General features: G+C 30.5%; 1 protein-coding gene across 1 annotated transcript; it reads left to right on the top strand.

The window, feature by feature from the left end:
- The first annotated feature begins 22 nt into the window (after positions 1-22).
- LOC107453755 (Fanconi anemia complementation group I) lies at positions 23-4,985 on the top strand. Its single transcript, XM_016070691.3, has one exon. The coding sequence runs from the start codon at positions 353-355 to the stop codon at positions 4,787-4,789; it is 4,437 nt and encodes a 1,478-aa protein (XP_015926177.2). The 5' UTR covers positions 23-352; the 3' UTR covers positions 4,790-4,985.
- Positions 4,986-15,013: the final 10,028 nt, after the last annotated feature.

Here is a 15,013-nt window from a genome sequence, read left to right as displayed (position 1 = left end):
AAAACAAGGAAACTTCATTCTGACGCGGTTATGTGTATGTGACTACTTATATGCTTATTTATGAACTATGTTATTTATATCATTAAATTCTCGTGCATTATATTAATGTTTTGAAACTTTTTTTTGAAATCAATCAGTCTGATTCCTTTATATTTTGCTGCAGTAAAATTTGAATTACTATATTCGTGGTTTATCGTAATTACTATAACCGTAACTTTCAGAATCTAAATAAACAAAATTTCATCATAGATCGGCGCGAAATCAAGTTAGACTATTCACGTATGTTTTTATAATTGTGCCAATTTAATGAGAAATATATATTGTATAATAGTTTAAATTTCTATTTTTAAGTATGGAACTTCAAGAAATTTTGGACTCTGTACCGTTTCACGAACTGCTGCAAACGATTCAAAAGAAAGCGAGAACAGGTAACAAAGAAGTTAGCAGTTATATTAGAGGTATTTTACAAGGCTACTCGGATGTTTCTGATGAAAGTGAGAAACGTCGATTTGAAACTTTCAAATGTGCTCTATCAATTCTTCAAATAACTGATGTATCTAATAGTTTAGTCTCAGATATTGTTAGTAATTTACTAATAAAAATCGATACCTTCCATACATCCTATCTTGTAAAGTTGGCTGAATTTCTTATAGATTACGCCAAAACAGCTTCTGACTCTAATTCTAAATGGTTAGAAATACTTGCTAAAGTATTGTCATGTTTATACGTACGAGATACGATTGTTCATCAGGGTGCAGATATGTCTGGTAAAGAATTGAGAAAAGATATTCTATCATCTTTGCTTTCTGAAAATCTAGATATTCCAATCATGATTCAGCTAACTTCAGTACTCAAAGATATTGAACTCTCTGATGATGAATTAAAACTTGTGTCAGAAAAATTACTGCAACTTTTGCCTACAGTTGAACTCAATAACTTGCCTTCTTTTGTATATCAGCTTTTACTATTTTCTTCTAAAGGAAATCGACAACAAATTTTTCAAAATGTCTCATCCTACTTCATTAAAAAAGACGATGAACTGATTCATAAATCTGACGACGAACGTAATAGTGAGGATTTAATTGATAATGACGATGAGGTAGTTTACCGCCAAACTGAGGGTACAGTAATCCTCATGATATCTGATAGTTCAAAGCATGACCAAACTATTTGCAAAGAGTTTTGTGCTTTGTTGAAGAAAATTCAACATCAAACTGGAATTATGTTTTTGCCATTCATTTTTGCATGCTCATTATCTTTGTCTAAGAGTGTATCTGGCAAAGATGAAATATTTGACGTATTAAAAAAATCTTTATTGTCAGCATATGATTTAAAAAAGAAGAAGAAAATATCTCACTGGCTGCGAGAAATGGTTCCAAATAATGTTGACATGTTGGCACTGATCAAAGAAACCATAAAGTGTGGCCGTTATGGTTGGGATCATATTTGTCAAGGTCTGGTTAAATTTGGCTTTTCAGTGATTGATACATTTGGGCCACGATATGTGTTAGGAGGAACAGCAGTAAAAACGGATTCTGAGGAAGGATGTGCTTTAGGGAGTCATATTTTAAGAGACACTTTTAAAAATTATCGTATTGTTAGGTTGGAAATTCTGGATCAAATTCTGAACAGAATTATTACAAAGTCTCAGAAACCTGTAAAACATTACATAGATATTTTATCCCAAATTGTTCAAAGTGATCCTTTATTTCTTCTTGAAATTCTTCCCAAATTAGTTGAGATTTTAGATTTTATCCATCTTGTACCACATTCCAATGCCATTGACATTCTTTCAGCGCTTGCCCCGTTGCTGAGAATAAGTGCACCTTTGAAAGACACTTTAATGCTCGTTTTAAGGAAAGCTTTATTTCATAGAGATGTTAGTGCCAGAAAAGTAGCTGTAAGTGGCTATTTGATGATTCTGAAAAAGTTAACTTCTATCGGTAGAGTATCCCTGAGCCAAAGCCAGACATCTTTCAGTAGTCAAGCTTCTTCTGCATCAATGATATCAACTCAAGTTAAAGCTGATGTTTATGTTAGTGCTGGTAATCCAACCTCTAAAACAATGTGCCTTGAAATTATGGGTCTATTGAAAAGAATTTTAATGCAGCAAGGTACTGTACGTCAGTTATTATATGAAAACTTATATGATGTCACACTGCAAAATAAATCCTTGAAAGACATTGTGCTTGAACTCTTATTGGGACAAATAGAAAAATACTATGATAAATCTGACGGTGCTACCCTGCCATTGCATTTCAACTTGTGTCTTCAAGATCAACAAGGAACTCTTATTCTAGAAGAACCTTTAGCCCATCTTCTTTGTGTAATACACTTAATTTTGTATGAAGCTGGAGATGTTTCTGAAATTGATGAAGAAGATTATGATCAAAGTGCTCAAAAAATGTTGTATGACTTGTTTCAAAACTTGTTGAAAAAATTGCCTGATGTAGATGTAACGGATCTCAATGTTAATGCAAAAGATCCTGATGAATCAAACAGCACAAGTTTAAAATCGAGTCTTATATTAAATTGTTACGAAACATTAATGGAATACTCTCTAATGCTAAATAAAGAGTATGATTCTGAACTCTGTGAGGAGTTTGTGAAACTTTTTGATAAATACAATGAAATACTACAATTATTAAATACAAAGAAACAAAAGAAGCCCAAAGCAAAGATTGTTAATGTAACTTCTCCAATGCATGTTACTATTAGATTTTTTGCAAGGGCTCTAGAGGGTATTTTTACTGATGGTATTTTTAAACATCAAGACGGCTTAAATGTTTTGAGGAATAATTCTGCATTTGTTCTATATATTGTTACAGTTTGTAATCAAAAGTTATCAAAATCTGCAGACACTGGTTTCATTGATAATTTCTCTAATGCATTACCAAACTATTTTTCTTATTTATCATCCATAGCAAAGGTCTATTTTAAGGTTTACATGGAAGGCTTGAATAGTGATTTTCCAAAAGCTCATTACCCAACTCTGGAGTTAGAAAAACTACCTTTAACTTTTGCTGAAGGGCTGGCATCAATTTTCACTTATGTTACTTCTTTCAAACTAAAGAATGCTGGTAAATTCATAGTAAATCTTTGCAATCAAGACTCCCTTTCATCTAGTCAAGGAATTAAATTTGTATTGAAATCCATTCAGAAGACTATTGTCAAATTATTAGCTGATACTGAAAATGATATTAGTGTCAAGGAAATTGTGCCTTTATTATCCATAATTAAGACTTTGTATGATTCATTTTCAAATGAATTTACAAGTGACATTTACAAATGGCTAAAACAACTTTGTTCTCAACAGACATTTCAAAACTTATCAATTTCTAAGTCTGTTATCTTTTTGTCTCTTAGCCTTGCTCATCATCAATCGACTGACTTAACTTTCTTTCAAGAAGTTGCTTTTGATATACATTACAACATGGAGGACATTGATCCAGATGAGAATGTTGTAGGATCACCTAAATTTAGTATAATTACTCAAGAAGTAGCACGAAACATTGTGCCTAACTTAATATACAATTTAGATTTAGTTATGGATGAAATTGAATGTTTAATTAACTATACAAAAGCAAATACATCAATACCACCAGAACTGATATCTGTTGTTAAAGATGCTGATAAGTTCACTTTGGAACAAGGACTTTGTTCTCGGCTTTCTGATTTTATTCTGGTGTTGCATGAAATGGTGCAAACTAGTGTCCCTCCAGATAATGTTGCTAATAATGTTTTGAAATTAGTGGCCAGATTTTATAAATCTCTTTCCTCTCTCGCAAAATATTACCTTATGCTTCACACTAAATCTAAATCTGTTCAATTGCATTCTGCTTTTGAAAAATTGGTGAAATTATCCCACACAAAGCTAACAACATTTGTTTATAGTTTTATTACTTATCTTCAGGTTGTTTCAGAAGGAGATAGTGGCGCCAAGAAAAAAGCCAACTCTGCTGCTACCTCAAAAGCTATGAGAGAAATAAAAACCATTCCAACATTAGTTTTTGCTATTGAATCTTACGAAAAAGAACTTATTCTCCTTTCCAAAAAATTCAATAAAAGTTTAGTAAACCATATGAAACTTAGCACAGCTCGAGATTTTCGTATCAATGCATCTGCGATTGCATCTGTTCTTCAACAGCAAGATGAATCAACCATGTCTTCTATTGCATCTAGTCATCATGAAACAGTTAATCAGTCTGAAGTTGAAGCAGAGGCTAATGAACAATCTGATGAACATGTTACAAATGATATTGAAGAATCTCATCAAAATCAGTCTAATGATGAGTCTGTTCATAATGAATCTGATTCTTCTGTGCAGAATGAACAAATGGAAGAGGAAACTAACAATTCATCAGCAGTAAATAGAAATGCATCTCTCCGACCCAAACAAAATGTTGCCAAGAAAGATAAGCCTAGAAAAGCTCTAAGAAGAAATGTTTCACTCAGCTTAAGTCGACATGCTACTAACAATGATAAATCTACTCTTGATGCAAGTAAAACTTCAAAAGTATCTGGAGTAAAGAGAAAACCAGAAGAACCAATAGAAGAAGAAGAAGCAAATGATTCATCTTTCGGAAGGGGAAAAACGCCACTCCAACCTAATCAAAATGCCAAAAAAGATAAACCTAAAAGCCATTTAAAAAGAGATACTTCACTCAGATCAAGTCGAAAGGATAATAATAATGAGGAATCTACACTTGATGCAAACAAAAATTCAAAAGTATTAGGTGTAAAGAGAAAGCGCCTTGGTGTTAGAGCCACTGCAAAGAGACTAGAATAAATGATAAGTAGGGAAAAAACAATCCAAGACTACAATATTTCTGTTAATTAAATTAACTGATTTAAATTAAAACTTTGACAATAGAAAAAGAAACCTGATGCTTCTCTAAAGCAATTTTTCACTTATTTAATTTAAATGTAATCTAATATTTTTTTTTTGTATATGTATATAATTTTTCATAAAATTATGTTACTTATTTCTGTATGATTTGTCAAAATACTCCCTGTTTATTTCTTTGAATTAAATTTTACTACGATACAGGTAATTATATTTAATATTAAATCAAAGGGTCATTAATTACTGCATGTTATGTACAGTACTCAAAAAATCAATAAAATGAATCAACCTGAATAACTTTGATACAATGATCAGATTTTTATGTACTAGAACTCTGCCTTAATGGTTCGAGGGGATAGCCTCATGCTTATTTAGTGCAGGCAATATAAGTTACAAAATCAGACATAAATATGTGTATATATATATATATTTTTAATAAACATCCTTTTTGGATTTCTGACCCTCAAAATATATGGAGGAGATGCGATCTAAGAAATATGCTCCTAATAGGTCAATAAAATGGTCAGTAGAGCAGTCCAAAGTTTGAACCCCTTAATATTAATTTTACTTTTTTTCATGGTTTGCCATATCTCAAGAATTTTTTAGGTGAATGGAAAAATTTTTGCATGGATAAATTCTTTTATCCAAAGATAAAGCCATGGAAAAGATAATTTTTAGTAACTATTTATTATTTTTTTTAATAATAGTTGAAACAATTTAGTATTATAAGGGATATACATTTTTACATCTTTTTAAAGAATATAATTTTACAAGGCGAAACACAAAATTTGAACGAAATCGGTTGAATCATTCCTGAGAAATCAAATTTCATTGAACACATATTTTTAAAAGTTGATTTCTCAGAAACTTTTCAACCAATTTCATTCAAATTTTGTTTTTTGCCTAATAAAACTAAATTTTTTAAAAAGATGTAAAAATCTTACAATTCAAAATTTTTTTAGGCTAATTTAAAATGAAAAATTATAAGTAATTATTAAAATTATTCTCATGAAATAATCTTTAGAGAAAAGAATTTTTTAATTGTTGGCAAAAAAATTTAAATTCGTTTAAAAAAATTTCAAGCTGTGGTGAAATATGCAAATAAAATTAACATTATGAGGTTCAAACTTAGGGCCACTCTTCTGACCAAACAATTGGGACCGTATTTCACAGATTGCAGCTACAATCTATATTTTGAGGATCAGAAATCTGATTCCTTTTTTTTAAAAAAAAGGTATGTTTATTCAGAGAAAGGGCGTTTTTGTGTCTGATTCCATAACTTAAAATATTGTCTGCCATAATTAGTTAGCATATTTAGGCCCTCGAAATATCAAAATTGAGTTCTAGTCTGTGAAAATCCAATAATCAAAACAAAAGTTATTTAGTGTGGTTTTTTTGTGTGCATTGCACATTAAAATAATTACAATAATAAATACATTAATAATTATTTTCATTAATTATGTTTCTTTTAAAGGTAAAAGAAGTAATATAATTTACTTTGATAATTTATTTAATTTGTTAAAGTATTTGTTTCAGAAATTTAAGAGCAAATTTTTTGACAAGCATAATGAGACATACTTGTAACTTTTTGCAATTCAAAGAAACTTAAGTAATCATTTCAACATTTTTTTTAACTAACCTTGGTTAGACTTTTATTTCAAAGAAAATCTAATTTTGTGCCTTAATGATAAACATTGTTAAAGTAATACATTTTCATTTGAAATGCTCTTTTGAGAATTGTAACATATTTGAACCAGTCAATAAAAAGGCAATGCTGAGGCTGTTTCGTACAATTTATTTAATAAAACTCAAAAGTGTTGGTCATAATTATTTAGGCAATTATCCCAGTGTGACAAGAGTTACATACTACTATGTTCATTAAAAAAGAACTATGTTGCTGTTAAAATCAGTGGTGTAGGCAGTCCTTGATTTCAGCATCTGTTTTAAACTGTAGTCCCCACAGCACTTTTTTCCATTCAACACTGATGTGGAACTAACATGGAAACAGATGTGGACTATTCTATTAGTGGCATGGAACTTACCATTTGGAGAAATGTCTTACTTACCTTTACATGAACTGTACCATAGCAAACCCTCCACTTTTGCAAAAAAAGGCCATCTACTGCAACACGATTTTTTTTTTTAAATTGGCTCATCCGCTTTCACAAATATGCTGTTCTCGGACAAACTTCCATGCTCTACTCAATAGATTATCCCCAAGTAGTATGTGTATTTGATACTACTTATCCCAATCCTGCACCCTTAACAGGGATACAAAGCATTCTGTGTATTTGTTCCATTCAGCAATAGATTTTAGGACTTTGTATACAGTCCATGGTTATTGTCTTTGTTTTGAATCCTTGACAGGGATACAAGGCATTTTATATATTCCTTCTATTCATCAATATATTTTAGGACTTCCTATACCCTCCACTATCAAAAGGCGTAACACCTGTTGCTCTTTAGAGGTCTACATTATGCGCCACTTCAGAAACAAAATCAATGGACTGAAAGATGCTTAGTCATCCTTTTTTTCATTGCTTGCAAAACAACTACCATCATCTAGCGAGTTCAAAGTGCTTCATTCCTCTCTCTCACTCAAGCAACTGCAATTCAAGTCTGCTGCTTTTTTTTATGCCATAGTTGTGGTTTAATAGGTTCTGACCTGTTATCTACTGACTGTAATTATTATTTTTTGCGAAAATAAATACTAAAATTTTCCTTTACTATATTTGATTTTTCTTAATTTTACTATTTTTGTTCTACACAATAGCAACTTGTTTCTTATTGTGCTATTCAATCTTTTATTGTTACTGAGCATATGTTTCATAAAATCTATTTTTCAGAAGGAAAAAAAAAGCAGAAATAATGGTGTTTTTTCCCCCTTGCACCCTTGGCAAAACTAGTGGATATGTTTACTTTGATGAAAATCTATTTTATTACATATAACATATATATATATTTCAAATTGATTATATTATGCTTTATTTATATCTTATTTAAAAATTTATGAAGCAAAGTTTAAAAATATGTAAAAATTTTTAATAATTGTGGTATGTTGTATTGAAATTGACAATAAAATATTTTTTTTTAAAAAAAGCATTCTTTAATGATAAATTTGAACTTAATTGATTTAACAAAAATCAAAATTATGTCAGTACCAGATGAGTGTTGTGTATGAATTGAAAATTTATTGTTTCTAGCAATGTATTCTAAGTCTAAAGAAAATGTAAATTTTAATGGCCCTAAATTTCACGTTTAAATTTTTTTGAAATTGTTTATTATTTATAAAATATATTGCTTAAGAAAAATGTTCATCTTAAAAAAAGTTAGTATCCTTTTAGAAATAATAAATATAAAGTTTTAGAGGTTAAATGTTCTCCTTTTAGCTGGGTGCCAGGAACGGTTGCCCCCTTCGCCTGCGGACAAGTTTCGGACGGATTTCTTTTTTCTGATAGAGATATTAAATGCAGATTATGTAATTACAGTTATTTTTAAATGATTCATATTTAATTTTATTAATGGTGATTTTGTTGTTAATACTTTTTTTCTTTTAGACTTAAAAAGTTGCAGGTCTTTCTAGTTCCATCTAAAAAACCTATTGTAAGACAATCTGTTTTTTCATATTTTTATTCTCCTCAAGAAGCTAAAAAAGCAGTTACATTTCTATGTTTTTAATTAACTGTTTAATTAAAAAAGTCAATGACTATTTATAGGAAAAATGCAAACATGGGATCAATATTTGTTCTTTTTTAATTTTATAAAGTTTATTACATGGTAACTAAAATGAGAAACTTTCTTTTAATCTTGTTTACAAATTTTTTACCACTGTTTTATTTTTATTGTCTCATAGTAAAGTCTTCATAACTTGAATGATTTTTTTTTTCTTTGTCATATTTTGGTACATCATTTTTGAACTATCTTGCTGTCATACTTAGTGACTAAATACATAGTGACTAATACTAGACATAGTGACTCATGCCACTACCTTTTTGTTATCTTTTTTGCCATACTATGATGCATTTTTATATTAAATTTAATTCACTATTTTTTGAGTTGCCCACATAAACGTGATTGTTTCTTCAGTTTTAGATGTTAAATACATCTAAAACTTACACAATAAATTTAAAAGAAAAGAAACACTTTCAATGACAAAAACAATAAAATTTATAAGCATTTTTTTTATTTAGGTTTATTTTTTTATTTATTTGTTTACTTTTAAGAAAAAAATTTAATGTGTGTGATTTCTGTTAATTTTTTCTTTTAAGGCTTTGCGAAAAATAAAGTTTGTATTATTATATTTGTGAACTTCCATGCTTCCTGCTATATGTGCCGATCTCTAAAACCTTTAACTTTTGATAATAATAAAAAAATAATAGGCTCACTATTTTTACTCCTCCAGAATTGTTTGAAAATGTATTGAATATCAGAAAATAATCGTGAACGTCGAAAATTTTGGATGCTCTTATTATGTTAAATTCAATTAATTAATCCTGGGGTTACGGTCTGGACAACCTAGCAGGGGTCCCCAACCCTATGCCCGCGGGCACCATGGCGCCCTTCGATCGGTTTAGATGTGCCCAACAATAAAATATTTCCGTCTTCAATTTTTCCATAAAATGTTATGTAATTTGTTTTGTTTTCTCAATATAGATGATAAACCTAACCAAAATAGAAATCGCCAGGAAAAGGATCTCCATTCCCACAGATATAAGCACAAAGCAAAATATAGCTGACCACTCGCGAATTGAATATATGAACTCTTATACTTTGTATGTTTTTCAAACAATTTCGTAATAATTTATTTTACTCAAGGATATTAATACTAATTATATTCATATGTTAAATTAATTTTTTTGTGCATTACATGCAGTGTATATTATTTCCTATGTCTACCAACTATAAATTTATCTTGAAAAAATAAATGGTGCCCGCCACTCGACCGATATTCTGGTATTTGCTCTTAGGTACAAAAAGGTTGGGGACTCCTGACCTAGAGAATCGATCGAATTCGATTCCTGAGATTCGCCCATATATTAAAATATTTCAGAAAATCGTTTATACAATTAAATATATCACGTGAAAATAAAAATGTCAGTCGTATTATATATTAATAAGGTTTATTGAGTAATTTTTAACTCTCCATGCGAGTTTTCACCTGCAGACAACGAAGACATAAATATATAATAATTTATTTTGATTTCTAATTAATTATCTTAAATTCTATAAAAAAAACGGTTAACAGGGTGCTTAGCCAAATTATTCAACAAAAAATAAGCACTCAAAAAATATTTTTAAGCACTTTAAAAACTATTATAATTAGACAGGGTTGGAAAGTTTTTGACAATTTACGGTTTTATCTTGTTTTAATCGTCATGTCAAAAAAGAAAAAAAAAACCTTTTGGCATTGTTTTTGATAATTGTCAAAAATCATGTAAAACGAATGTTATTTTCATACGCTACGGACTGACAATACGCCGAAATAGATTGGGGTTGATTTAATTGTGAAAACGTTAAATGTGAGCTGTGTCTCTTTGCATAATTCGAAGCGGAAATCCACATAATAGGAAAAATATCATTTTGAAAAAGGGAAAATTAAGCACTTTTTAAAAACACCAAAAGAAAAAATCCCTTTAAGGGCTTTTAAAAATCGAAAATAAGCACTTTTTAAAAACGCTACGCACCCTAGTTAATAATAATCGAAATTAGTTNTTTTTTTTTTTTTTTTTTTTTGATAACCGTGTTCTCTTTGCCTCTGAAAAGAATATTGGAGCAGAGAATTAAGTGGGTCGTTAAAGATTCGCTTTCTATAAAGTTTGTCGCTAAGTTAAATATTTAGAAACACCTGGTTTAGGAATCATGCTTAAACGTTGTTAGAAACTATATCTTTCACAAAAAGGAAGAGAATCGGAAACAAACATTAAAAAAAGAAAGGACATTCTCGGGGTCGTGGAACCCGTATTAATCTAAATAAAATGAGGGAATGTCATATAATTTATTTATATATTGTGTTTTTTTATAATTATTTGAATTAATATAGCTTTCCAAAAAAATAAATTTTAATACTTAATGAAGTGTGTTGAGCATTTTAGAAATGTCCTCTACTCCAGAATGTAATAAAAGTATTTTCAAAATAACAAATATATAACTAAATTGTTTTGTAACTTGAATTATAATTTTTCGTGACAACTTTTTCATTTGTTAGTTTGTCTTCTTTTTATATATGTGTCAGTCGTAACCTTTTACAAAAGAAATAACGCAAAATTCTACAAAAACTAATTCACCATTTTATTATTCTTTTTCATCCATCGTTCAAAAACCAAAACAAAAAAAGAATGATCATATCTATAATATCAAGCTTTTAGCTCGCAACATCAGAAAATGCGTGTTATTACATCACGTGACCCTGACAATATGCATTAGTTATTTTGTTTCGATATCCTTAACATAATTTGAATTCAGCCAAATTCATAAAAATCAGTATTGAGAGATCATTTTTTTTATTAGAGGCATTAAACCATTAAAGAAAATAAAGCTAGAAAAATTTTACAGTGAGTATAAGCTATAATGCTTTATGAGTGTGTGTATATATATACAAAAATTTTGTACACAATGCACCTTTATAGATTATATCATACACTTTTTTATATTATCTAGTTCGAAATATTTGCATCAGAGTAATTAAACTCCCATGAGAGATTTACCTCATACATTTTTATTAACTTGTTGACTATTTGTTGACGCCCATATTTGATGGACTTGATAATTGTCCATTATTATTCTATTCTTGCGTTTAGTGATGACAAATTCTATATATCTGTTTTAGTCATCGTGTTTCTGATTTGTATCTAATTATTAAAGAACCTGTTCCGTACCAACGCAGTGACCAAACATGGCAACGAGGCGGAATAACTTGTTTTCCCTTGTCTACAAAAGGTAAACCATTGACCTTTTACGATGACCAGGTCAGTGTTATTAATGGGCTGAGGAAATGACTAAAACTAGTGAAAGTATTCTCAACATTCATTTCGCTTTACAATGGAAAATAACTATTTATTGTTTTAACAAATCGCCGCAAATAACATCTTGTTAAAAATTATTGTTTAGTGGCAAATGTTGAGTCGATAACAATCACAATAAGTGAATAGTTTGTTGAAATTAGATCATATTTCATGGTTTCTCGCACAAAAGGAGCGAAATTTCTTTTTTTTTACTACCAATTAGTTTGATATCTTTGATTAAAGTTTTCATACTTTTTGATTTCAAAATACGACAAAAATTTTATTCATTAACATATCTTTTACACAGAAACCTCCCCCAAAGCAGACTCTAAAGCACTAAATTTTTTTCTCAACCTATGCGCTTCATTTCATCTGTACACCAAGCTCTAACGGTAACTGCTCGAACTTTTTACCAAGTAATTTTCAAAGCAGTTCTCCATTGTTGCAAAATGATCACTAACTATTCATCTTTAGATATGTTATTTCAGTTTCAATCCACTTAACTGCTCGAACTTTTTACCAAATAATTTTCAAAGCAGTTCTCCATTGTTGCAAAATGATTGCTAAATATTCATCTTTAGTTATGTTATTTCGGTCTATCCGTATACTAAAACCACTTTACTAAAACCTCCTCCAAAGCAGACTCTAAAGCACTAATTTTTTTTCCCAACCTATGTGCTTCATTTCATCTATACACCAAGCTGTAACAGTAACTGTTCGAAATTTTTACCAAATTATTTTCAAAGCAGTTTATTTATTTTTTATTTATTTATTTATTATTATTATTTTTCTTTTTAAATTTATTTATTTTTTTAAAATTTTAGTATCACTCTAGATTTTATCCAAAAATTAAACTTTTACTTCAAAAATGAAAAGTAGTACATCTTTAATAAGTTTTTTCATAATTTTTAAATTATTTATTTTACCTTAAAAAATAATCCTGATTTTTTATTTATTTTTATATCATACTTTTGATAGACTATATTTGTGCTCCTAATAGTTGCCGTTAAAAACGTGGAAAAAAAACAGTATTAAAAATTACTTATGATCTAAATGTTTTTTTTTTTTTGTATTTATTTTTCTTCAATCAGCCAGTTTAATTAAATGACTGTAGTATAGAGAGTAATTTAATACGAATTTCTTCTTAAATTAGAACTTGGGTAATCTGGACCAGAAGTTCAAACATTAAGTAATCACTAAATCCTCGCTTCTTCCGCATAGAGCATTCGTGAAAATAATACTTAATATATTCTTCATCTTGTATAATACATTCATGTGTCTAACTACTGGGAAAAAATTCAACTAAATTTTCATTTCTAAAGCATTTCAATAAACTAAATTATGTTAACCTTGTATATTTTGGAATGTACCATCATTAAAAGTTAAATATATCCATTTGTAAATTTTGAAATCTCATTTATTGTCCCTTTATAATTTTCAACTACTAAATAAAACCAAGTGCATCGATAGATTTGAAAGCACTAAACTCTTTAACTGCTTTCACTTTTTTGTCTGTTAAAATGAAAGTTCTTAAACATTGAAGAATAAGAATAAATTAAGCTATACCGTTTCCAATATAAATAATTAAACAATGTTCTTACTGCAGTATCACACAGTGAACTCTGACTAAAAATGAGGCACTTTAAGAGCTCCAGTGGTAATTGGTCTTACTCTTTCAGATAGGCAACTTTTAGATCCTGAATGGTTGTCGGAAGGAGATTGCAAGTTCGATTTCCATTTCCAAGAGTCTTCCAGATATACTCTATGAGTTGAGGTCCGAAGATCTAGATGGCCAATCTACCGGGAGAATATCGTAACTTTTATTTTCTCGAAAATTATCCAGAAGAGACTACGAGGTTAAGCATTCTGAAAATGAAATTAGTGCCATCTTATTCTTGAAAAAGAAAACATAGGAATCTGAAACATCATTCCTATACCACATAGTCAAAATTCCTCCTTCAAAGACTTGGAGGGTTGTGCGGCTTTTTAATGTGATCTCCGCCAACAACCCCAAACCTATGCTGTCATAATGATCGTTTTCTGCGAAACTAAAGCGCAGGTAGCGTATCCCTTCTTCTCTCCATATTAATAAAGCATTTTATAACCGCCGTTGAACAGCAGACCCAATTTAGAGTTTACAACTACTAATGTTCAACTTCGAAGCTTAGTAGTTTTGAATCTAATCCAGAAGACAAGGAAACTCTTGGATGAAGTATTTATAGGTAGGTACAATGTTTAAGTCTCACTAGAGCTGCACAATGGGCTATTGGCGATGGTCTGGGAAACATCCCTGAGGATGATCCGAAGTCATGCCATCTTAATTTTGATCATCTGCAGGGTGGATGGCACCCCTTCTTTGGTAGCCCGGTGACCTGCGTGCGAAGTCGAGCACTTTACGGTAGAACAGTTTAACGAGGACCGTTACCGTACACCCTCTGCTCCTATGCAGGCTGATCAAAGTGGTCACCCACCCGCTTACTGACCGTAGCCAGTGATGCTTGACTTCGGTGCTCTACTGGTATCAAGTATTGGAAGAAATATGCCTTCATCGAGGACTTTTTGATGGAACTAACCCGCATTAGCGTTACGTGGAAAGAGACTCTATCTCGTGATTCGTCAACCACTGAGGATATGTTTACGTCAGTATCACAATGGTCGGTGCGGAATTTGTATCAATCAGCTATCGCTGGGTTTCGGACCCGAATCACCTCAATGGAAGACGAGCGCTCAATCCGTTGAGCCACAGTATAAACCATTCGAGATGTTCGCCTGGTGGATTGGCTTGTTATATTCCAGATCCCAACCGTAGATTCCATTCAACAACCGTGCAGGGCCTAGAAACAGTAGCAACCTAGAGAAGGGACTAATTGTCAGAGGATTTCCTAAGTTTTTTCTTTCCATGTGAGCCTGCATATTTGTAATAGGTGACCATACACTATACTTTTACTTCTATGAGTATTACACGCACGTGTGCATTGCAACTATCTGTTTTGTATAATATCAGCCTATATTCGAACAAGATTTCATACTGTAATTTCGGCGTAATCGACTAACTAAAAATTTTTGTAATAAAGCACCTGTTAATAAAACACCTGCGCATATTGTCTTAGCCCTGATGAATATACGCGTTTATGTTTGTATAACTGCAGTAACTTTTAACAACAAT

Source organism: Parasteatoda tepidariorum, chromosome 1, assembly GCF_043381705.1.
Source record: "Parasteatoda tepidariorum isolate YZ-2023 chromosome 1, CAS_Ptep_4.0, whole genome shotgun sequence".
In the NCBI taxonomy this organism is placed as follows: Eukaryota; Metazoa; Arthropoda; class Arachnida; order Araneae; family Theridiidae; genus Parasteatoda; species Parasteatoda tepidariorum.
This window is presented reverse-complemented; position numbering and strand designations above follow the sequence as displayed.

Excerpts from the sequence above, each read along its gene's own strand:
- LOC107453755 (XM_016070691.3), top strand. The coding sequence starts at position 353 with ATGGAACTTCAAGAAATTTTGGACTCTGTACCGTTTCACGAACTGCTG.